The 25,561-nt window shown below is 33.5% G+C and overlaps 1 protein-coding gene across 4 annotated transcripts in view; it reads left to right on the top strand.

The window, feature by feature from the left end:
- The window catches only part of LOC142237215 (uncharacterized), a 91,209-nt gene that overhangs the window by 63,129 nt on the left and 2,519 nt on the right, over positions 1-25,561 (top strand). For 2 of the 4 annotated variants that reach the window (XM_075308586.1, XM_075308585.1), the window contains exons 4-8: positions 5,927-6,027; positions 6,144-6,258; positions 21,648-21,781; positions 21,845-22,135; positions 22,202-24,453. In XM_075308586.1, coding sequence (XP_075164701.1) covers positions 5,927-6,027; positions 6,144-6,258; positions 21,648-21,781; positions 21,845-22,135; positions 22,202-24,389 — 2,829 coding nt within the window. In that variant the 3' untranslated portion in view covers positions 24,390-24,453. The remainder of the gene's footprint in view (positions 1-5,926; positions 6,028-6,143; positions 6,259-21,647; positions 21,782-21,844; positions 22,136-22,201; positions 24,454-25,561) is intronic. The other 2 variants (XM_075308588.1, XM_075308587.1) reach the window with 2 other exon arrangements.

Here is a 25,561-nt window from a genome sequence, read left to right as displayed (position 1 = left end):
ATTTCTATAGAAAATTTTGTCAAAATTTTATTTCTATAGAAAATTTTGTCAAAATTTTATTTCTATAGAAAATTTTGTCAAAATTTTATTTCTATAGAAAATTTTGTCAAAATTTTATTTCTATAGAAAATTTCGTCAAAATTTTATTTCTATAGAAAATTTTGTCAAAATTTTATTTCTGTAGAAAATTTTGTCAAAATTTTATTTCTATAGAAAATATTGTCAAATTTTTATTTCTATAGAAAATATTGTCAAATTTTTATTTCTATTCAAAATTTTTATTTTTATTTATTTCTATAGAAAATTTTGTCGAACTTTTATTTCTATAGAAAATTTTATCAAAATTTTATTTCTATAGAAAATTTTGTCAAAATTTTATTTCTATAGAAAATTTTGTGAAAATTTTATTTCTATAGAAAATTTTTTCAAAATTTTATTTCTATAGAAAATTTTGTCAAAATTTTATTTCTATAGAAAATTTTGTCAAAATTTTATTTCTATAGAAAATTTTGTCGAACTTTTATTTCTATAGAAAATGTTGTCAAAATTTTATTTCTATAGAAAATGTTGTCAAAATTTTATTTCTATAGAAAATTTTGTCAAAATTTTATTTCTATAGAAAATTTTGTGAAAATTTTATTTCTATAGAAAATTTTGTCAAAATTTTATTTCTATAGAAAATTTTGTCAAAATTTTATTTCTATAGAAAATTTTGTCGAACTTTTATTTCTATAGAAAATGTTGTCGAACTTTTATTTCTATAGAAAATTTTGTCAACATTTTATTTCTATAGAAAATTTTATCAAAATTTTATTTCTATAGAAAATTTTAACAAAATTTTATTTCTATAGAAAATTTTGTCAAAATTTTATTTCTATAGAAAATTTTGTCAAAATTTTATTTCTATAGAAAATTTTGTCAAAATTTTATTTCTATAGAAAATTTTGTCAAAATTTTATTTCTATAGAAAATTTTGTCAAAATTTTATTTCTATAGGGCAGAAGTTCTAACTGAATTGCAAAAAACAAACTCAAAGCTCAAATACATAGGATTGTCGAACTTTATTGTTCTGTACAACAATTGGATAACTCTAAGATCGATATATTTCTGGAAAGAGCAGCCAAGGAATAGTATCGCATACCGGGATTACCCTTGGACGTTTCCAAACTTCCGGAAAGCACGAAGTCGTAATTATAGTATTGTATATGTGGACCAAGCGACGGAAAGATCATTTTGATAAATTTAAGGTGGATGTCATTACAGCCAACAGTATTCGTTTTTATTCCACACATTGCGGCCCAAATCTCTGAAACGTCAGTGTTACGAAGCATATATGCATCATGCATTGGAACAAATATGGTCTCAAAGTCCATCTTGGGAGGACTAGCTATTTGCGGTAACACAAAATGATCTTTACACCCATCTGGGACAATGTCATACCTCCCACAATTACCACCTGTATACCCAAGTTTGAGGAGTTCCATCCGCATATCCCTAGCCGAACAACTAGTAAACAAATTCTGGAAATGCCTAGCCATTTCTCTACGGATGATCCTCTTAAGTCGATTCCGGTATCTGCAAAATGTTTGCCAGTTGGAATCGTTGCGGCATTTAACGTAAGCAATATAAGCAAAATCCCTCAGCTTCCTAGCTGAATTAAAAGCAGCACAAACATACCAATCCATACGACCTTTAAAAAGCTATTTTCCTTCTTGGAACGTGTGTATTGAAGACTCTCTAAGACTCATAGATTCGGACATAATTTTGGATTTTTTTTTTGGGAGATTAAGCTACTTTTCCCTTTAGAACGCATATTTTAAGATAACAATTTTTCGTTTCCGTCATTATTTTAGTGTAGTTTTGTTTTTTCTTTGTGATCAACCTTTTCGCTTTAGTTTGGGAGATTTGAAAAAATTATTGTTTTCAGGATTTGGATGGAATTTTATTTTTTTTTTTTTGATCACGACCCTGGAGTTGATCAAGACCTAGGACACCATAGCTTATGAGAAATAAGGAAAATAAGTTTTTCATATAAAAATTTCGATTTTTCCAGGATTTTAATGGAATTTTGGAGGTGATCACGAATTATGCTTTTTTGCGCTCTATGACGCATAGTTTAGGAAACATGAGTAAAGTAAGATTTTCATATAAAGATTACTTTTTTCAGAATTTGGATGGAATTTTGAATTTTTATGGAGTGATCATGAGTTAAGCTCCTCTACACTGAAAAAAAAAATATTGCCGTGAGGCCAAAGATTTCATGCCCTTAAAATACGAATCCGAATTTCTCTGATATAAAGTTTTTCCTGGTCCAAAAGTCGATAAAACTTTTCAATGAATCAACTTAAAAATGGGTATCATAACATGAAAGAAATTTTTTTGGACTAAGGCCAACTTGACTAATATTTCAGAAAAATTTTTGAAAATTAATGAAATTGTCTTTAAATTTGTTGTACTTTTGCATCTTGACTACAAAGCAAAAAAGTGTTAAAAAATATGTTATGTTTTTCAAAACCTTATTTTAAAGACTTTTTTACATGAAATATAGCATAATTTCTGCTGGAAGTCGGCTCTGAATTTGGAAATTAAAGTTGTCGTTAACACGTTTTAAAGGAATTTGATAGCATATGAAGAAACAAGTATATACAGTAGTAAGTTCGGCCGAGCCGAATCTTAAATACCCACCACCACGAATCAAATATACTACACTGAAAAAAATATTGTTGTGAGGTCAAAGATTTCGTGTCTTTAAAATACGAATGCAAATTTTGCTTAGCATAGAAGACGCATTTCTCTAATATAAAGTTTTTTTCCTTGTCCAAAAGTCGATAAACTTTTCAATGAAGTCGTATTGTCCTTATAATTAAGTGATTTGAATTAAAAATGGGTATCATAACATGAAAGAAAAAATGTTCGGGCTAAGGTCAAATTGACTTTAATAGTTCAGAAATATTATTTAAATTTAATGAAATTGTCTTTAAATTAGTTGTCTTTTTGTATCTTGACTACAAAGCAAAAAATCGTTCAAATATAGGACATGTTTTTCAAAACTTTATTTTAAAGAAGTTTTTTACTTGAAACATAGCATAATTTCTACTGGAAGTCGAGTCTTAATTTGGAAAATAAAGTTGTCGTTAACCCGTTTTTAAAGGACTTTGATAGCATATGAAGAAAAAAAATGAGAAAGCGAAAAATTAAAATTTGCTTCCTAGAAGCAAGTACACAAAACCCAAATTTGAAAGAGAATTGTGTCTTAAAAGTATCCTTACTTGTATTCTCCGCTTCTTTGGCTCGAAATCAATACCAATTTTTTTAAAGTAAAGACAAAATCTTTGGAACCGGGCATGCTTTTTTTTCAGTGTAGTTTCCTTTGAAAATTTCAGGGGGGTTTGATGACAGATATTTTCCCAAGCAGATCAGTTCAACCATTACGCTTCCCACAGATAAATGTAAAGATTTTACCTTTGAAAACTATATCAGATTTTGAATTTATAAGAACCATTTTTTGTTTGAATTTTAGAGGAATCATAAACATCCCTTGTAAGTATGCAAGAAAATGATGAAATAACGCCTTGATTTGAAATCTATAATCTGTGGATTTTCATCCCAATTATTTAAATGACTACGAGAAGTAAAATCTGGAAATTTTGCATTCAGTTTCAAGCATGATTTCATGATCAGTGCGCCTTCTATACCCTCAATAAGTGAAATCGGTCTATATGGAGGCCTTACCAATTGGACCGATAAAACTAAATCATATACACTTTGTTATAGGTCTAAAATGCCACTATATTTAGAAGTTAAATCGGAAGTTCGGTGTGATGGGGGCTATACCAGAACATGGAAATATACACAAAGTATTCAGCAAATTTAATTGTAGTTCTAGAACCTAGACCCCAAATCGGAGGGCCGGTGTATAAGAGGGCTATATCAAAAACTGTACCGATACTCAATATATTCGGCACACCCCTTTATGGTCCTAGAATACCTCTAGATTTCCAATTTCAGGCAAATTGGATAAAAAACTACGGATTCTAGAAGCCCAATCAGTAAATCTGGAGATCAGTCTATATGGGGGCTATATCGGGCTAATGGGGGCTATTTAATCCTTTCACTACCGAAATAAACCTTATGTTAAAAACTTTAATTTTTCTTCTGTTTTTACTAGTACAAACAGCATGCAGAACAAAAATTGTCATTTTGAGAACCTACCTCAATTACTTCAAGAGCTATATGTTATGATCTTGTTCTGAAAACTTGATTCTTGAATTGTGATCAAATGGCCTTACGAAAAGAAGCGCTATTTAGCCTATAAGAAGTGTGAGAAAAAATACAAAAACAAAGAACCCGGGAAAGTATCAACTATACACTGAAAAAACTATTTACGTGATATTAAAGATTACGCAACCTAAATTTTAGGATGCGAAATTTAGAAAATATTAAGGACAAATTTCTTTAAAATAATGAAATTTTAATTAAAATAAAGTTTATAATCTTTGCTTCATTAAATGCTTTTTTCATTAAATTTAGGACACACATTTTGTAAATTTGGGTCCCTCCGTTAAAGTCCATTGTCTTTGATATAAGGCTAATTTTCCTTAAAGTAAAGATACACATTTTTGATTTAAAGAAATTGTCCTTAAATTAACTGAAATATTGAAACTTTAGATTTAAGATAAAAACGCTTCAAATATAGGATAAGACTTACTTTAAGGATTTAGCGTCTTTGGTTTCAAGTTTTTTTGGAATTAAGAAAACATTTTTTACTTTGAAGTTTGGATTTTTAAACTTACATTTGTGTGTATGTGAGTACCTTTAATAATAAACCGCGAAAAGAGAATGAACATTTGATAAATGAGTTCTGTATCCTAATTTTAATTTTATTGGTCCTAGATTTAAAGCCAGATAGGTCGCTAAAAAATTTCCTTATTCTAAACACACAACAAAAAATTTTTCTGATTCAATCACGAAATTAATTGATCCAATTAATTTTTAATTGAAATGTCTTCAATCACAGAAATGATAGTATCAATTAAAAAAATAATTGAAGGTCATTTAAAAAATTAATTGATCCAATTAAAAAATTAATTGATACTATTAATTTTCGTTATTGATTTTTGTTTCAATTAAAAATTTTGTTGATTCAATTAAATTTTTAATTGAATATTTTTTAAAACTCAATTAAAATTTTAATTGGAAACTTTTTCGTGGAATTTTTTTCTGTGAAGAAGCCACATCTTTGGCTCGGAATCAATACCAAAATCCTTAAGGGAAGGTCAAAATCTTTGGATCAAAGTAAACTTTTTTTTGAGTGTAGTTTTTGTATGAATGTCCTAAATGGACAGTAGAAAAATTGTCTCAAATTTTCATTTTTTTCGTTTATTGTTTAAAAAAAAAAGTTTATAAAAATGAATTTTAGTGCTCACCAATATGGAAAATATTTATCGGTTATTTAGATTTAAAAAGCCTCTACTTTAAAATAACATGGAGAAATAAATCGAAACTAAGTGGGAAAATAGAATTTGGTGTCTTTTTCGAATGTCCTTCTAATTGGACATCGGTAGTGAAAGGGTTAATTCTACCAAATTTACCGTGCAGAAAGCTTTTGTTTTTAAATTAGGAGTTTTCCCAAAACATTTTTTATTTTTGAATTTTATTTGTCCTCACTGTATTTTATACACGGTAAAATTCAGGAAATATAAGGAACTTCTGGTGTGTGAAAATTTAGTACATCTCTAGAAGAGCATTTTGGATGTACATTAAAAGTAAACATGTTTTTCACTCCGAAATATATGATGAAAAACACACCTTTCCATCTGTGTAGTTTTGTATACATAATAGAAGCAACTTTCAAAACATTGAATGTTTGTATTTTAACTTCCAAATTGTTTTAATTATTTTCCCTTATTTTTTTTTTTCTTTACAGCAAGATGCAACACCCAAACCAAACTCAAGAGAGTCTAAATTGACTGGTATCCCACAAATCGATTATATTTGGGATCCTAATTTACCTAGAGAATTGAGAGGGTAAACACCTAGCCACATATACTAGAATTATGAACTAATTAGTCCATCACGTGGAAGATGAATCCAATGCCGATTCGATTAATTCTCTATTTTGGTTTTCTTTGATTTCGTTTCAGTTACAATTTATCTTCGTATCCCTTTTTGTCAACCACACCACAGGATGATGAAATTCATTTCAAATGTGATGGCTTACATGATGGTTTTTATGCATCTATTGAATACAAATGCCAGGTAAATAATGATAAATAAAATTGGTACTAGAATGACCTTGACCCATAAAAGTTTGATTTGGTTAGCAGCCATTCCAAATGATTTCATACATAAAAACGGCACTGAAAAAAAACAGCATATCGTTAGCTTAATGTGTAAAGGTGCTAAGTCAATTTTTTGAAGTTGTGCAGGAGAGACAAACAAACTTAATAAATTGTTAAATAAACCTATTTTCGAAAAACTGTAAATGTAGTTAACAAAAATGTTTTCAATACAAACAGTAAACTTTCCGCAAAATCGCACACAAAAAATTGCTATTGCAAAGCCTACTCAACCTAAAATTTGACTTAGCACATGTACAGGTGCTGACTTAGCACTTTTACACATCATTACCAAACAGAGATAAAAACAAATATTTAATATATGTTTTTTTTTTATTATATTACATGTTAGCCTGATACCGAAACAGGCAATTGACGTCCAAATGCATTATATCTAATTATACAATTATTTTTCGAGCTTTATGGACAGATATAGATTAAGGAACATGGTTAATAGAGCCATTGAAAAGAAAACGCCAGATACCAATCTATACACGCCTGGACTGTACATGTTTCGGTTCGGGCGAATGAACCTTTCCACAGCCTTTAGTATAGATCTGGCTGGGAGAGATAACTCAATTTTGGGCCCTTTATGCTAACTCCTTATGGAGAAAACATTTGGGAAATTTCCTCTTACAAATTGAATCATCTTTTCTCCCACTGTACATCATCTTTTCATATAACTTACGAGTCCCTTAATCTTATTTTTATTTCGTTTTTTTTTTTTTTTTTTTTTGTAAACTATGTATTTTTGATTTATCTGTCGATCTGCATCTTAATTTTTTTTTTGGGAAAGGTTGACTTAGTACCTTTACACATTAAGCTTTCGTCCCCCTGATTACTTCACCACTGATCACAATGCAATTTTTTTTACATTTTTGTAATACACAGCAAAATGGAAACTCGGAATTTATAACAAATTTTGAACTTCAATTTAATTCACCGAGTTAAAAAAAAAGTTTAATAAGTTCTAGTCTGATAAAGCAAAATTTTATTTTTTATTTGAAACAAGGTATCATAGAGTATTAAAAATCTAAAATTAGAACAAAATCAGAGAGCCGTTTTCGAAGCACTGTGCATAGTTAGGAAATTGTTAGAAAGCCCATATTGCATATATTAAATTAACTAACTTATATAAACTTATATAACTTATATAATTTAAATTAAATTAAATATTAAGGGTATATTAAAATTATTGAAGTTCTAAAGGCACAAATAAAAATTACGATATTTTGCAAATATTTGAGGTCAAACGTTTCAGACAAACATTAAAAATTATAAATTAAATTAAATTAATATATTAAATTAAATTAAATTGAATTGAATTGAATTATATTAAACTAAATTAAATAAAAAAATTTAAATAATTTAAATTAAATTAAATATTAATATACCCATCAAAAAAATTTAAGTTCTAAAGGCCCAAATAAAAATTACGAATTTTTGAAAATATTTGAGGTCAAACATTTCAGACAAGCGTTGAAATGCATTAAAAATCATAAATTAAATAAATATAATAAATTAAATCGAATTAAATAAAAAAAATGAAATAATTTAAATTAAATTAAATCTAAATATTAATATAAATGAAATTATAATATTAAATTCAATCGAATTAAACTAGATTAAATAAAAAATTGAACTACTTTAAATTAAATATTAATATACACAGCAAAAAATGTAAGTTCTTAAGACACAAATAAAAATTACAATATTTGAGGTCAAACGTTTCCGACAAAATCCTAAAAAAAATATAACAAGTATATACGGCTGTAAGTTCGGCCAGGCCGAATCTTATGTACCCTCCACCATGGATTGCGTAGAAACTTCTACTACAGACTGTCATCCACAATCGAATTACTTGGGTTGCGGTAACACTTACCGATGGCAAGGTATCTTAAAACTTCGTAACACCGTCTTCTCAAAAAAAAGCCGATTAACTACGAATATAATTCAGTTTGACAAAATTTTCTATACAAATAAAATTTTGACAAAATTTTCTATACAAATAAAATTTTGACAAAATTTTCTATACAAATAAAATTTTGACAAAATTTTCTATAGAAATAAAATTTTAACAAAATTTTCTATAGAAATACAATTTTGGTAGATTATTTTTGGCTCGAGTGGCAACCATGATTATGAACCGATATGGACCAATTTTTGTGAGATTGGAGATCGATAGACCGATATGGACCAATATTGGTATGGTTGTTAGCGGCCATATACTAACACCACGTTCCAAATTTGAACCGGATCGGATGCATTTTGCTCCTCCAAGAGGTCAAATCTGGAGAACGGCTTATATGGGGGCTATATATAATTATGGACCGATATGGACCAATTCTGGCACGGTTGTTAGAGATCATATACATACTAACACCATGTTCCAAATTTCAACCGGATTGGATGAAATTTGCTTCTCTTAGAAACTCCGCAAGCCAAATCTGAGGATCGGTCTATATGGGGGCTATATATAATTATGAACCGATGTGTACCAATTTTAGCATGGTTTTTAGAGACCATATACCAACACCATGTACCAAATTTCAGCCGGATCGGATGAAATTTGCTTCTCTTTGAGGCTCCGCAAGCCAAATCTGAGGGTCCGTTTATATGGGGGCTATATATAATTATGGACCGATGTGGACCATTTTTTTTGCATGGTTGTTAAAGACTATATACCAACACCATGTACCAAATTTCAGCCGGATCGGATGAAATATGCTTCTGTTAGAGGCTCCGCAAGCCAAATCTGAGGGTCCGTTTATATGGGGGCTATACGTAAAAGTGGACCGATATACTCTCTAGGTCTCTCTTTCTAAACACATATATGTTTATAGGCTATTTCCAAATTAATATATGTTTGCATCTACACTCATGCACGGCGTGCTCATTTCAAAACGATTCGTTCATGAAAATGAATCAACACACATGTGGTGTCAAACTGTGAACAGGCGGTGTCAATTTGACAACGATAAAATGACACCATACGTTGTCAAAACAACAACCAGCGTTCATGATCTGACAACGTTATGGTTACGACTTTATAAACAAAATTAAAAAAAAAAATCCGCTAGCGTGACTCGAACCTGTGTTTTCTGCACCATACGCGTTAACAGTCGCCTTAGCACATTGCACCACCGAGGGAGTTGCCATAATAACGTCTAACGATTATTTTAAGACTTTTCATGGCCAAAGAAAAACGAATGCCGTTCATGAAATCGTGAACGCCCGTGGACGAAATTGTGAACATTCCGTTTTGATTTTTTGCGAACGTTTCCATTTCATTTTGTCACCGTCCGTTCACGACTATGGAACATAACGTATTAGTGTAAGCAATTTATATTTCCAAACATTTTATGTCCCAAACATAATATGTTCTAACATATTAACATATATGTCCCAAACATGTTATGCTAGTTTATGAACATTATATGCTTGCACTAAAAAATATTGTGTTAAACAATTTGAGTTCCAAACATATAATTTTTACACCCAAACATATGAAAAACAGTCTTTTTCGTCCGTGTAGATAAAAAACACCTCAGATACCTACACAAAATATTTAATTTAATTAAATTCCAAACATTATTTTTTTAAATATTTATTTGGCTATTACACTGAAAAAACAGTGAACCCACCAGGAAAGATAACTTTCGATTAATTTTAGAAAATTTGGAACTTTTTTAGAAAATTTTAACTAAACGGTATTACAAGCGCTGGCATCACTCCGATATGGCAAAACTAAGTAAATATTTTTCGACAAATTCAAGAAAATTTATGAGGCATAACTAAATTTTTTCAGTAGTTAAAGAAAATTTTGTAGTTTTAAGAGAAATCTTGGAGTTCAAAATTGCAAGAATGTCTTTAGTGACATACGAAGTTCATGATGGACACATTTTTGGTAAAAATTACAAATTTAAAGAAATAATGAACTATTTTGTAAGAAATACGAAATTAGGAAATCTTTATGCTTTATTTGTGTATAACTTTTTCCCGTTTTTTAGTTCATTTAACTAACATACGCAAAAAATTATTTGACTAAAATAAACTTTTTCCAAACATAATGATTCTATGAACTAATATAAAGTTAATATGGCTTTAGTGAAATAGAGAGTTCACTTTTTTTTTTGAGTGTATAGACTACTAAAAGCGACAATTATAATAAAAATCAGAGCACATAAATTTTATCTGCCATTTTCGAAACACTGTGCATGTTAGGGAAGAAATTGTTATAAAGACCGGCTTGCCTAAATTTATTTAAATTAAATCAAATTTAATTAAACCAAATTTAAATTAAAACAAGTAAGGAAAGTCTAAAGTCGGGCGGGGCCGACTATATTATACCCTGCACCACTTTGTAAATCCACATTTTCGATACTATATCAAACCCGTCAAATGTGTTGGGTATATAAAGGTTTTTGTCGCAAATACATACATTTAAATCTGACTCCATCTGAACAAAATTTATAATCTATAGACTTAAAATTTAAGTCGGCTAATGGGATGGTACACTATGTTAGTAAAAAAACAAGTAAGGAAAGTCTAAAGTCGGGCGGAACCGACTATATTATACCCTGCACCACTTTGTAGATCTAAATTTTCGATACCATATCACATCTGTCAAATGTGTTGGGTGCTATATATAAAGGTTTGTCCCAAATACATACATTTAAATATCATTCGATTTGGACAGAATTTGAGACTTTTACAAAATCTATAGACTCAAAATTTAAGTTGGCTAATGCACTAGGGTGGAACGCTCGATATATATGTATTAGAAGTTTAGGAAAATTAGAGTCATTTTTAAAACTTTTCGACTAAGCAGTGGCGATTTTACAAGGAAACTGTTGGTATTTTGACCATTTTTGTCGAAATTAGAAAAACATATATATGGGAGCTATATCTAAATCTGAACCGATTTCAACCAAATTTGGCACGCATAGCTACAATGCTAATTCTACTCCCTGTGCAAAATTTCAACTAAATCGGAGTTAAAAATTGGCCTCTGTGATCATATGAGTGTAAATCGGGCGAAAGCTATATGGTAGATATATATAAATCTGAACCGATTTCAACCAAATTTGGCACGCATAGCTACAATGCTAATTCTACTCCCTGTGCAAAATTTCAACTAAATCGGAGCAAAAAATTGGCCTCTGTGGTCATATGAGTGTAAATCGGGCGAAAGTTATATATGGGAGCTATATCTAAATCTGAACTGATTTCAACCAAATTTCGCACGCATAGCTACAATGCTAATTCTAGTCCCTGTGCAAAATTTCAACTAAATCGGAGCAAAAAATTGGCCTCTGTGGTCATATGAGTGTAAATCGGGCGAAAGTTATATATGGGAGCTATATCTAAATCTGAACCGATTTCAACCAAATTTGGCACGCATAGCTGCAAGGCTAATTCTACTCTCTGTGCAAAATTTCAAATTGGGGTAAAACTCTGGCTTCTGGGGCCGTATTAGTCCATATCGGGCGAAAGATATATGTGGGAGCTATATCTCAATCTGAACCGATTTCAATCAAACTATAGTACTTATTGTTCTCCTGGTGCAAAATTTCAAGCAAATCAGGGTAAAACTCTGGCTTCTGGGTCCATATAAGTCCATATCGGTCGAAAGATATATATGGGAGCTATATCTAAATCTGAAGGCGATTGGACTTAAACTGCGACCTAGACTTTGATTACAAAAATGTGTTCACAGACAGACGGACGGACAGACGGACATGGCTAGATCGACTCAGGGACCCACCATGAGCATTATTGCCAAAGACACCATGTGTCTATCTCGCCTCCTTCTGGGTGTTGCAAACATATGCACTAACAATGTGGCGCAGGGTATAAAAATTAAGCCTATTAATAATATTAATTACAGAAATTCTATGATATATTTTATGTAAATTCGATATTCTTTCAGAACCCAAAAAATCTTTCACTATTTATATTCATAATTTATTATGCTTATAAATCTTATAAATAAATAAAATAGTTCGCTTTCAAACTTACTGGAATGTCTCATATAAATTTTAGATGCAGGCACAGTTAGCCATAACAGAGATTTGTTTTGGATGTTGTGTTTTTTTTTTTTTTTGTTTTTTTGATCTTGACCCAAAAAATCAGCCGTACGTAAAGCCATAATGTTGTACCTTCAATATTTACTGTAGAAAATTTATGTTAATGTCGTCTCAACCGGTTTTTCTTTCCCATTCAGAAAATTAAATAATTTCATGTGATGGGGGTGGGTGAGATTTGGATGATTTGTTGTAGTTTGTCCATATGTTTATATGGTGCTTAGATGACAATACAGAAACATTACGCATACAAATCAAATGCGATGAAAAAAATTCAGAATTTGTTTTTGGATATCTAAGTATTCAGTTTCAATTTAGATGGAAACCCTCATTTATACTTGAAATCCAATACAGAGCGCTACAAATTTTATCGCGTCTTCTCAATAGAACAAATTTTAACAACTTCTTCCGCTAAGAGATACTAGTTTGACTTTTAGGAACATAAAAAAACATATTGTATGAGATAAAATAGATTAGACGATTTCCGCCATCATAAAATGTCAATTAGGCGAATTTGGCCAATATTGAAAATCGATTAGTCATTTAAGATCGATTTTGCACAACATCAAAATTCGATTAGACCAATGTCAACATTATGAAAAGTTAAAAAAATGACATCGACTTACTTCATCTACACCTACAGATGGAGATGATTATTATGCCGAAGACGGGGAATACGATGTACTTGGTATGACAATGGACAGATTAGTCTAATTGAGTCTGAAATAAATCTGGCCGCCACTTTAACCTAACCTACAATGCACGACCATTAGGTACGGTTGCCATAGTTGATAGAAATCTAGGTTAGGTTAGGTTAGGTTAGGTGGTAGCCCGATGTTTCAGGCTCACTTAGACTATTCAGTCCATTGTGATACCACAAGTGGTGAACTTCTCTCTTATCACTGAGTGCTGCCCGATTCCATGTTAACCTCAATGACAAGGGACCTCCTTTTTATAACCGAGTCCGAACGGCGTTCCACATTGCAGTGAAACCACTTAGAGAAGCTTTGAAACCCTCAGAAATGTCACCAGCATTACTGAGGTGGGATAATCCACCGCTGAAAAACTTTTTGATGTTCGGTCGAAGCAGGAATCGAACCCTTGTGTATGCAAGGCGGGCATGCTAACCATTGCACCACGGTGGTAGAAATCTACCAAACATTGTAGATTTTTTACTGTTTGGTAGATTCATTAGCGTAGCTACACTGAAAAAAATATTTACGTGATATTAAAGATTACGCAACCTAAATTTTAGGATACGAAATTTACAAAATATTAAAGACAAATTTCTTTAAAATAATGAAATTTTAATTAAAATAAAGTTTGTAATCTTTGCTTCAAAAATTTTTTTCATTAAATTTAGGACACAAATTGTATAAATGTTCGTCCCTCCGTTAAAGTCGCATGTCTTTGAACTAAGGCTAATTTTCCTTAAAGTAAAGAAACACATTTTTGATTTAAAGAAATTGTCCTTAAATTAACTGAAATATTGAAACTTTAGATTTAAGATAAAAACGCTTCAAATATAGGCTAAGACTTATTTTGAGGATTTAGCGTCTTTGCACTCAAAAAAAGTGAACTCTCTATTTCACTAAAGCCAATTTAACTTTCGTTTAGTTCATGGAATTATTATGTTTGGAGAAAAAAAATTGTTTGTGTACGTTAGTTAAATTAACTAAAACCGAGGAAAAAATATACACAAATGAAGGATAAAGATTAACTAAATTCGTGTCTTCTACAAAATAGTTCAATATTTCTTTAAATTTGTACATTTTACTACAAATGCGTTCATCATGAACTTCGTATGTCACTAAAGAAGTTAGGATCAGTCGACCCAAGCACGCTGTCGGCTAAACAAAGTGATTCCTTAAAATGGGCTCAAGGAATTCTTGAGACTGGAAAAAGGGAACGATCGCCGGATGAGCTGCCATCCTCCAAAAGGGATCAAAGATCGCAAAAATGGGGGGAAATTGAGAATGCTCTGTCTGTCGTCTACTCACAGGTGCTGGAAAAGTTTCCCGGCCCAGATCCTCGACACCAAGAGGCTGGTTGGTATCAAGGACGATTTAAGCTAGTCGCATTTGAGGACCAGAGGTCTATAGAATGTTTTAAAGCTGCTCTGATACTAATTGGAGAAGTTTGGGAAGGAGCTGCTCTAGAGTTAGTCGAGAAGAAAGACATACCGGCTAGACCTAGAGCACATGCCTGGATACCTGCAAACCCTTCTGACCCTGAATCTATTTTAAATAGACTGAAACGATGCAATCCAGATCTTCCAACAGCTGATTGGAAGGTTGGCCGTTTGGATGAAGTGGATGGACCAAGACGGCATGCAGTGTTTATATTGAACACTCAGTCTTTGCCACATCTGGCAAAGTCCCAGGGCCGTGTATGTTATGGCTTTCATTATATCCAAATGAAGGTGTATAAAAACGATCAGCTAAAGGATTCAGAAATGGACAAGCCTCTGTCTGAATCAGAAGTAAGCGGATCCTCTTGCGAAGTCGAGGGAGATACCAAAGTTGAAGACATGGATAGATACCGTATGCGTGAGGAGGCTTCTATTGCCTCAGAACTCACCAAAGTCGAACCTATGGTTATTGCGAGAGTCACCGATATCTCTGAAGAGGACATTCTTGATGACTCGATTGAAGCGGCTGATGTGACGGTTGTTGAAAATCTCGATGGTCCTACGGATCCTCCAGATAAATCTTCATCATTGTAAGGCTGCATGTGCTGCCTTAAAAGTTCTCCTGATGAAAGGGGACATAGACATAGTTCTTATTCAAGAACCATATGTTTATAGAAACAAAATATGTGAATTAAGTACTCCGGGGTTCAAACTATTGCAGTATACTTGTAATGATGTAATTCGAGCCTGTATAATTGCTAAAAACGAGCTTAACTTGTTTCTGCTTCCTTCAATGTGCAATGCAGACACTGTCGTTGCCAATTTAGAAATAGCCAAATGCAAATATTGGGTATCTTCGGTCTATATGGGACATGACAGGGAGATGCCTCCATGTGCCGTTAAGACCTTAGTTGAGGAGTCACTGAAAACAAAGACGAAACTCATTATGGGATGCGATGCGAATGCGCATCATAGTATATGGGGAAGTAGTGATACTAATGCAAGGGGAGAGTCGCTAATAGAGTTTATTTTGCGTACTAATCTGGTAGTTTGCAACAAGGGAGATGCCCCAACCTTTGTCACTAAAAACAGGCAAGAGGTTTTGGACATCACCTTGGCCTCGCAAGAACTGAATGGAATGATATCTGAGTGGCATGTTTTAAGTGAACACAGCTTCTCAGATCATCGCTACATCAGTTTCAAATTTGATGTTCATATCACCAAGACCATATTTTCGCCAAATGTTAGGAAAGCTGACTGGAATAGGTATAGGGAATCGTTCAATATGATGATACCGGAAATAACAGAGACAAATATGAGAAATGTGCAAGATATCGAACACGCAGTGGAGCGGATTACTAAGGCCTTCAACATCTCACTGAAAGCTGCATGCCCTAGAGGAAAGCCAAGGGGGAAACATCGACCACCATGGTGGTCTACGGAATTAAGTAATATGAGGAAATCCTGCAGGAAGCTCTTTAACAAGGCAAAGTCCACCAGAGCCCCTGAGGACTGGGACGCTTACAAGAGGAATCTGAGAGGATACAAGCGAGAACTGAGAAAGGCTCAGCATAACTCTTGGAATGACTACTGCAGCAGTATTGAGAATACGTCCGAGGCTTCCAGACTACGGAAGGTTCTGGCATCCACCAACTCCGCTCCAGGTTTCATTAAAACATCGGAGGGAAATTGGACAACGTCCAGTGAGGAGACGCTGGAGGTACTATTGGACACACATTTTCCTGGAAATCAGACGGTTGAACCATATACTGGCGGCGCCACAGTTGCTCAGCGGTCGTTTCCTGTCGAGGAAATTGTATCGGAAACTAGAATAAGATGGGCGCTAAATAGCTTTGGACCATTCAAATCCCCCGGACCTGATGGAATTACTCCGGCGGAGTTACAAGCTGTAACTGACAAAATTATCCCCTGGTTGTCAGTGATATATAAAGGATGTATCAACTTATCATATATCCCAGGAAAGTGGAGGGAAACAAAAGTCGTTTTCATACCTAAAGCGGGAAAAGCCTCTCACTCGAGGGCGAAGGATTTCCGACCAATCAGCTTATCCTCATTCCTACTTAAGACTCTGGAGAGGATGATAGATATTTATCTTAGAACTAGCATCGATTCAAGGTTGTTCTCGAAAGGACAGCATGCATACTCGAAGGGCAGGTCTACTGAGACCGCACTACATGAACTAGTCAGCTTTATTGAAAGCTCACTATCTGTCAAAGAATACACAATCGTGGCGTTTCTAGACATCGAAGGGGCGTTCAATAATGTCCATCCGAGCTCGATATTAAATGGACTGACAACTCTGAATGTTGATCCATGTATACTCAGGCTGTTAGACGAACTGCTAATGAAGAGACGTATTTCAGCCACACTAGGACAAGCAAACATACAAAGGTATGTGAACAGAGGCACTCCCCAAGGAGGAGTTCTATCACCTCTTCTTTGGAATGTTGCTATAAATAGCCTTCTGGTTACTCTAGAAAAAGAAAGGATAAAAGTGGTGGCATACGCAGATGATGTGGCTCTGGCAGTCAGGGGAAAATTCCCATCCACAATCAGAGATATTATTCAGAGGGCCCTCCGGATGACTGAGAAATGGGCGAAAGACAATGGTCTTGGGGTAAATCCTGCAAAGACAGAATTAGTCATGTACTGCAACGATCGCAAAACTCCCACGGTTAGGCCTATTTCCTTAGGGGGTATTGAAATTCCCTTTGGTGAATGTGCAAAATACCTTGGCGTTATTTTGGACAGGAAGCTGAACTTTAAGCTTAATATTGAAGAAAGGGCGAGAAAGGCAACTGTAGCTTTGTACTCGTGCAAAAAGGCAATAGGAATAAAGTGGGGACTGAAACCAAAAATTGTGCATTGGCTATACACGGCAGTGGTTAGACCTATAATGCTATATGGTGTTGTAGTCTGGTGGCCGGCACTTCAGAAACCGACTTGTTTAGATAAAGTTCAGCGTATGGCGTGTTTGTGTATTTCAGGCGCATTCAGCAAGACAGGAACAAATTCCCTTAATGTCGTGCTGCATCTATTGCCTTTAGACATTTTGGCCAAACAGTCAGCTGCAACAACGGCTGTGCGGTTGCGCGAACTATCGCTGTGGTCGGAAAAAGGTTACGGTCACAGTTCTGTCCTCAAAATAATGCCAGATGTGCCTAACGTAGTGGATTACACTTTGGCGAGTCCACTTTTCGACAAAAAGTTTGAGACTCTAATCCCCAACAGTGAGGCGTGGTGCACACAGACCCCGGGGAATAAAGAATATATAGATTTCTACACTGATGGCTCCAAATTGAATGGACAAGTGGGGTTCGGAGTATATTCTAATGATCTGGAACTTCGAATAGCGAGAAGATTACCTAATCACTGTAGTGTTTTTCAGGCTGAAATATTAGCAATAAGAGAGGTGGCGAATTGGCTGAGAAGTAATGTTCCAAAAAATGTGGGCATTAATATATACTCAGACAGTCAACCTGCAATAAAATCCTTGGACTCTGTGTTCCTCAACTCGAAAACGGCCATCGACTGCCGCAAATCTCTCAATGAGATGGCTGAGCAGTACAATATTCACCTAATATGGGTGCCTGGCCATAGGAACATACCGGGGAACTGCGAAGCGGATGAGTTGGCAAGGCTAGGGACTACCTTACATATTCCAGGGGAACTAGAATTTGTTGGTATGCCCCTAGCTACCTGCAAGCTCATGCTGCGTGAGAAGGCTGTTATGATGGCAAATGTTCGATGGGAGAATTGCAAGGGTTGTAACGACACCAAGCAAATATGGCCCCATTTCAACTTAAACCGCACACTAGATATGCTAATGTTCTCGAGACGTCAGATATCACTCCTGATATCTGCTATAACGGGTCGCTGCCTGATAGGCGATTTTGCAAAAACTATTGGCGCGAAGTATAATGACTATTGTATGAGCTGTCATGATGCGGAGGAAAAAGAATCAATTAAACACCTCTTGTGTGAGTGTCCTGCATTTTGTGTAAAGCGCAAGCAACTTTTAGGAGCATATAGCTTCAGATTACTGGCGGATCTGGAAAACGTTAACTTAAGCAGTCTGCTACTGTTTTTGGAACAATCTGTTTGGTTCAACAAAGAAAAATAATCAGGAAGGTTCAGCGGTTAAAACTAGAAGTGCCAATATGTAATAGGTACTTTTAGTTAATGTGGTATCACAATGGACTGAATAGTCTAAGTGAGCCTGAATCTTAATCGGGCTGCCACTTTAACCTAACCTAACCTAACCTAAAGACATTCTTGCAATTTTGAAATCCAATTTTTTCCTTCAAACTACAAAATTTTCTTTAACAAGTGAAAAAAACTTAATTATGTCTAATAAATTTTCTTGAATTTGTCGAAAAATATTTACTTATTTTTATGACATCGGCGTGATGCCAGCGTTTGTTATACTGTTTAGTTAAAATTTTCCAAAAATATTCAAAATTTTCTAAAATTAACCGAAATTTTTCTTCCTGGTGGGTTCACTGTTTTTTCAGTGTGGTTTAAATTTTTTTTTGGAATTAAGAAAACATTTTTTACTTTGAAGTATCCGTTTTATAATTTGGATTTTAAACTAGCATTTTTTTGTACGTGAGTACCTTTATTAATAAACCGCGAAAAGAGAATGAAAATTTGATAAATGAGATCTGTATCCTAATTTTAATTTTATTGGTCCTAGATTTAAAGCCAGAAAGGTCGCTAAAAAATTTCTTTATTTTAAAGAAGCCACATCTTTGGCTCGGAATAAATACCAAAATCTTTAAGGGAAGATCAAAATCTTTGGATCCAAGTAAACTTTTTTTTAGTGTAGACAATTTTTGAAGTTATAGGTTTAATTAATTTTTTATTTTATTAAAATTTTATTTTATAAAAAATAAAAAATCAGACTTGAACATAACTAAACAATTAATTAATAACAAAGCAACTAAAAGTAGTTCCAAACTTTTTTTCCAGCAAAAAATTGGGTGTTGTTCTAAAGGCACAACTTTAAAAGCACTTCCAAAAATGTCCTCACAAAGAAGTTGATTACTTTAACTACGCAGGAAGTTGTTTTAATTGAATTTTTTATAACTCGTTTTTCGTATTTTTATTTAATGGGTAATTTTTTTAATAGGTTAAAATAGAGTAAGAGTTTATAAAATGGTACAAATTTTGTCGCACAAAAGCTAAATCCATTCTAGAAAATTTTAATATTTTAATAATTTTTGAAAATATTCGATGTCAAAGGTTTCAGACAAGCGTGCATTAAACATCATAAAAACTTATACAAAATTTTTATTCGGAAAAATACCACAATGGAAAGTGCTACCACAATGGAAAGTCGTAAATAGTTTTTAAATTCCCAAAGGCCTTCCTACGCTTCCTACGATTGGTAGAATTTTTAATTTTTGGTAGAATTCATCACAATATTCCTCTTCAACTAAGAGATACTTCACAAATTTTTGACAAAATTTTCTATAGAAATAAAATTTTGAGAAAATTTTCTATAGAAATAAAATTTTGACAAAATTTTCTATAGAAATAAAATTTTGAGAAAATTTTTTATATACAAACAAAATGTTGACAAAATTTTCTATAGAAAAAACATTTTGAAGAAATTTTGACAAAATTTTCTATAGAAATAAAATTTTGACAACATTTTCTATAGAAACAAATTTTGACAAAATTTTCTATAGAAATAAAATGTTGACAAAATTTTCTATAGAAATAAAATTTTGACAAAATTTTCTATAGAAATAAAATTTTGACAAAATTTTCTATAGAAATAAAATTTTGACAAAATGTTCTATAGAAACAAAATTTTGACAAAATTTTCTATAGAAATAAAATTTTGAAAAAATTTTCTATAGAAATAAAATTTTGACAAAATTTTCTATATAGAAATAAAATTTTGACAAAATTTTCTATAGAAATAAAATTTAGACATACTTTTCTATAGAAATAAAATTTTGACAACATTTTCTATAGAAATAAAATGTTGACAAAAGTTTCTATAGAAACAAAATTTTGACAAAATTTTCTATATAGAAATAAAATTTTGACAAAATTTTCTATAGAAATAAAATTTTGACAAAATTTTCTATAGAAATAAAATTTAGACAAAATTTTCTATAGAAATAAAATTTTGACAAAATTTTCTATATAGAAATAAAATTTTGACAAAATTTTCTATATAGAAATAAAATTTTGACAAAATTTTCTATATAGAAATAAAATTTTGACAAAATTTTCTATAGAAATAAAATTTTGACAAAATTTTCTATAGAAATAAAATTTTGACAAAATTTTCTATAGAAATAAAATGTTGACAAAATTTTCTATATAGAAATAAAATTTTGACAAAATTTTCTATATAGAAATAAAATTTTGACAAAATTTTCTATATAGAAATAAAATTTTGACAAAATTTTCTATAGAAATAAAATGTTGACAAAATTTTATATTGAAATAAAATTTTGACAAAATTTTTTATAGAAATAATAGTTTGACAAAATTTTCTATAGAATAAAATTTTGACAAGATTTTTTAAATATATAAAATTTAGCCATATCAATTTTTTCTATAGAAATAAAATTTTGCAAAATAACATTTTTTTCTTTTGGTAGAATATTCTCCAATTTTTTGTAGATTATTTATGGCTCAAGTGGCTATCGTGCCACGAGGTCCAGCCAAGAAACGAGTACAGTTAGATGATTTGCTCTGCGACGAAGAAAGCCTTTAAATGGCCGTACTCGAGGTCGTCGCTGACCAAAAGATGTCGACTTTGTTGACGATGACTATGAAGAACGTCCGGCAAAACGTACCCGTCGCAAAAAGAAATATGTACCGTAATTTTAATTTTATAGGAGTTTATAAGAGTTTAAGATATTTAGCTCCCTAAATAAAAAATCCTTCCTTTTAAAGAAGCGGCATCATTGGCTCAGAGTCAATACCAAAATTCTTAAGGAATGATCAAAATCTTTAGATCCAAGTTAACTTTGTTTTGAGTGTATTTGAATTTAAGGTATGAGTGATGACAGTTTTGTAAAATGTTTCTTGAAATTCCCCTTCCAGCTTTATCACCACTGTGTCTATGGCATAAGACACGATTTTCTCTGTGCAAATTTCACAGCATTCGATCAGAAAACTTTTATTTGCCATTTTGCATCTGACGTGGATTGTGAAGGTTCTGTAAAATATTGGAATAGGTAAGGAATGACGGAGATGTATTGAACTACCTCTTAATTTTGGGCATTTTTTCCCCAAAACAGAAATGATGACTTATATATGGCCACAACAACAACATCGACCACAACTACAACCACTGAACCTCCACCGACACAACGCAGACGACCGGTTAGACCCTTAAGGCCATTGCGAAGACCTGGTAGCCGTAGACCAGTTGATGATTACTACGATGAGGAGGAATATGATGAAGATTACTATGAAGAACGTGTGAACAAGCGACGTAAGAATAGGCCCAGGCATCGCAAACCTGTTGTCGACTATGAGGACGAAGATTATGAAGACGAGAAACGATCATTGGCCGATGAGACACCGAGGTAGTTATAAAGCTTATAGAAATCCATCCTGAGTATTTAATATATTGTTATTATTTTTTTTTTCAGACGACCAAATACACGGAACCGTTTCCGAGATGAGATCGATGCAGAAGAGGATTACGAGTTTGATAGACCCAAATCAAAACCGCGCAGTAAACCAACTCCGGCAGCAGAAAGACGGAAAATAAGTAGCCGTAAACCTGGAGCATTTTCTGGTCGAGCCAACCCTGATGAAAGACGTAGCTTTGCTGATGATCGCCCTACCGCAGGTGGACGCCGTAAACCACATGCTCCAATCGTCGATGAAGTAGAGGAGACCGAAGAAATTCCACCACGCCGCCAAGTGGGTCGCAGACGCATCAATGAAAAACGGGCTTCTTCTACAGCTGCTCCTGATCTCGAAGCTCTGGATGATTTTGACAAGCCGATTTCAAAGATTCCCGATCAGGAAGAAGCCGCGGCCGACGAGGAAGCTCCTCCAAAAGTGAAAACCACTCCGAAGCCTCTAGAAGAATTCATCACACCAAAAGCAGCCTCTGCATCTTCGGTTTATGCAAAACCACGAGCTCCTCCACGAATTGCCCGACCCGTGCCCATCAACGAAAAATCAAAATTCAAATATCCCATACAGAAAACTGCCACAACTTCATCTCCTCCCTATGGTACAGATGGAGATGATGATTATTATGCCGAAGACGAGGATTACGATGTACGACCACGAGGTCCGGCCAAGAAACGAGTACAGGCAGACGATTTCCTCCCAGAGGAAGATGAAGATGTTCCTCCTAGACGAGGAGGAGTAGGACGTAAACCAACACGTACTTTAAGAAAACCTTTAACCGGTAAAAAGCCCATAGATGACGAAGAGGACTACGATGTAGAGAGGGATCGTCTGGTTGGACGAAGTGGTGCTGGCACTCGACGAAGAAATCCTTTAACTGGTCGTACACGAGGACGTCACTCTCAAGATGATGTTGACTTCGTTGACGATGACTATGAAGAACGTCCGGCAAAACGTACCCGGCCTCAAAGTACGCCACGCAAAGGGATAAAGAAGCAAAAGCTGCCTGAACCCTCGGATGAGATCGATGAAGATGAAGATACAGAAATTGAAAGCAAACCCTCTAGGGCCAAAGTAAATGCAGCAACAGCCAGGCGTAAACCTGCAGTTGCTTTACGCTCACGTAACCCTACGCCACAGGCGGATACAATCTCAAGCAGCAAGGACCAAGAAGACTCTGCACCAAGCGATGAAGCTATATCTGAAGAATCTGAAGCAGTCAATAAGGCCAGTTTACCCACCAGCCGTCCGGCCTCGGTACGTGTAGTTAAACGACCATTTTTACCATCACGTGGTGGCAGTCCATACTTGCCTAGGGGTCTACAACCTGTTGGTCAGGCCCATGTTAAGCAGCAAGTTGAAGCGACCACCACACCAGATAGTAGTACCATGACGATTTTGTCAACCATGTCGGGTGTTCATTTACTCGAACATGGTGCCCCATTATTGCGTGGTACCACATTGCCACCTCGTAGTCCCATACCAACATCTAAACCACGGCCAGAGTCGGTGCAATTAAATAAAGCCACATTGGATGAGCTCTATGAGACCGATTATGATGTTACGCTTAATGATGCTTTAAATCCAACGCTTAAACCGCTTTCGCCGCATCAATCTACCCACTATCATCAGCATAATCATGTCGATAACAACAACAACAACAGCAATAATAATAATCGTCCGTATCAGAGTTATTATGCTCCTCCAGCTAATTCTGTTCTATCCTCATCATCATCACAGAATGATTCACCATTTGTATATAAGAATCAATCACCAGTTCGATCTCCATTATCTTCTTCTTCTTCCTCTTCTTCTTCTACTTCTTCTGCTTCCATTTCTAGCGTTAATATTCCACACTCTGTTCAACATAAATCTAATCAATCTCAGTATCAGTCACAGTCTTATTATCAGAATCAAAATCAGAATCAAAATCAATATCAGTATCAGCAAATACAAAATCTTGAGCAACAACATCATCATCATCCACAATCGGCATATGAATCTCTTTCGCCCCATCTGAATAACAATAATCACAACAACAACAATAACTACAATAGTGATTCAAATTTTTCATCAACAGATATCCGCAGGCGAACGGTCATCTCGTCGCCGAGCTCGCAATCAAATCGCCAAGCCGGATCCTCAAGAGTAGTAGCCCCACAGCCAACATATTATGATGAATATGAATACTAAATTACATAGAACTGCCAACTCTCCCGGTGGAGATAGTGGATTTCCCCAATGAAGTTTCCTAAAGGTAAGCGAATCGATTCGAAAAATATCAGATCGGAAAAAAGAATATTGTTTTAGTTCTCCGAAGCGAAATTGTAAATTTATAATAAAGCTGAAATTACATACCATGAGGCAAACTTTGACGTATATTTGAGTTGAAATTTTGCCTCTGTGGTCATATGAGTGTAATTCGAGCGAAAGATATATATGGGAGCTATATCCAAATCTGAACCGATTTTATCAAAATTTGTACTTCACATAAATCGGAGCAAAACTCTGGCTTCTTGGGCCATATAAGTGCATATCGTGCAAAATATATATATGGAAGCTATATCACTTTGTGTCTATCTAGTCTCCTTTTGGGTGTTGCAAACATATGCACTAACTTATAATACCTTGTTCTACAGTGTGTCGCAGGGTATAAAAATCATAGGCGGCGGAATGTTCGCTTTGAGCGAATTTTTTGTACCCCACCATGGATTCCAAACAAAGTTCTACTAAAGACTGGCATCCACAATCGAATAATTATTAGTCGATTGGACCAAGTTTTACATGATTATCAAAGACATCAAATACAAAATATCGGATGAATTTTGTTTCTCCAACAGGCTCCGGAAGCACGGTTGCCACAGTTGGTAGAATTCTATCAAAAATGGTAGATTTTTACTGCTTGCTAGAGTTCTTGGTGCTTTGGTAGATTTTGCCGAATATTCTTCTCCAATTAAGAGTTATTTCACAAATTTTCTATAACAATAAAATTTCGACAAAATTTTCTATAGAAATAAAATGTTGACAAAATTTTCTATAGTAATAAAATTTTGACAAAATTTTCTACATAAATAAAATTTTTACAAATTTTTCCATAGAAATAAAATTTTGACAAAATTTTCTATAGTAATAAAATTTTGACAAAATTTTCTACAGAAATAAAATTTTGACAAAATAAAATTTTGACAAAATTTTCCATAGAAATAAAATTTTGACAAAATTTTCTATAGAAATAAAATGTTGACAAAATTTTCTATAGAAATAAAATTTTGACAAAATTTTCTATAGCAATAAAATTTTGACAAAATTTTCTATAGAAATAAAATTTTTACAAAATTTTCTATAGAAATAAAATTTTGACAAAA

Source organism: Haematobia irritans, chromosome 4 (genome assembly GCF_050003625.1).
Source record: "Haematobia irritans isolate KBUSLIRL chromosome 4, ASM5000362v1, whole genome shotgun sequence".
NCBI lineage: Eukaryota > Metazoa > Arthropoda > Insecta > Diptera > Muscidae > Haematobia > Haematobia irritans.
The sequence above is the reverse complement of the archived record's forward strand: the minus strand, read 5'-3'. Positions and strand labels throughout refer to the sequence as shown.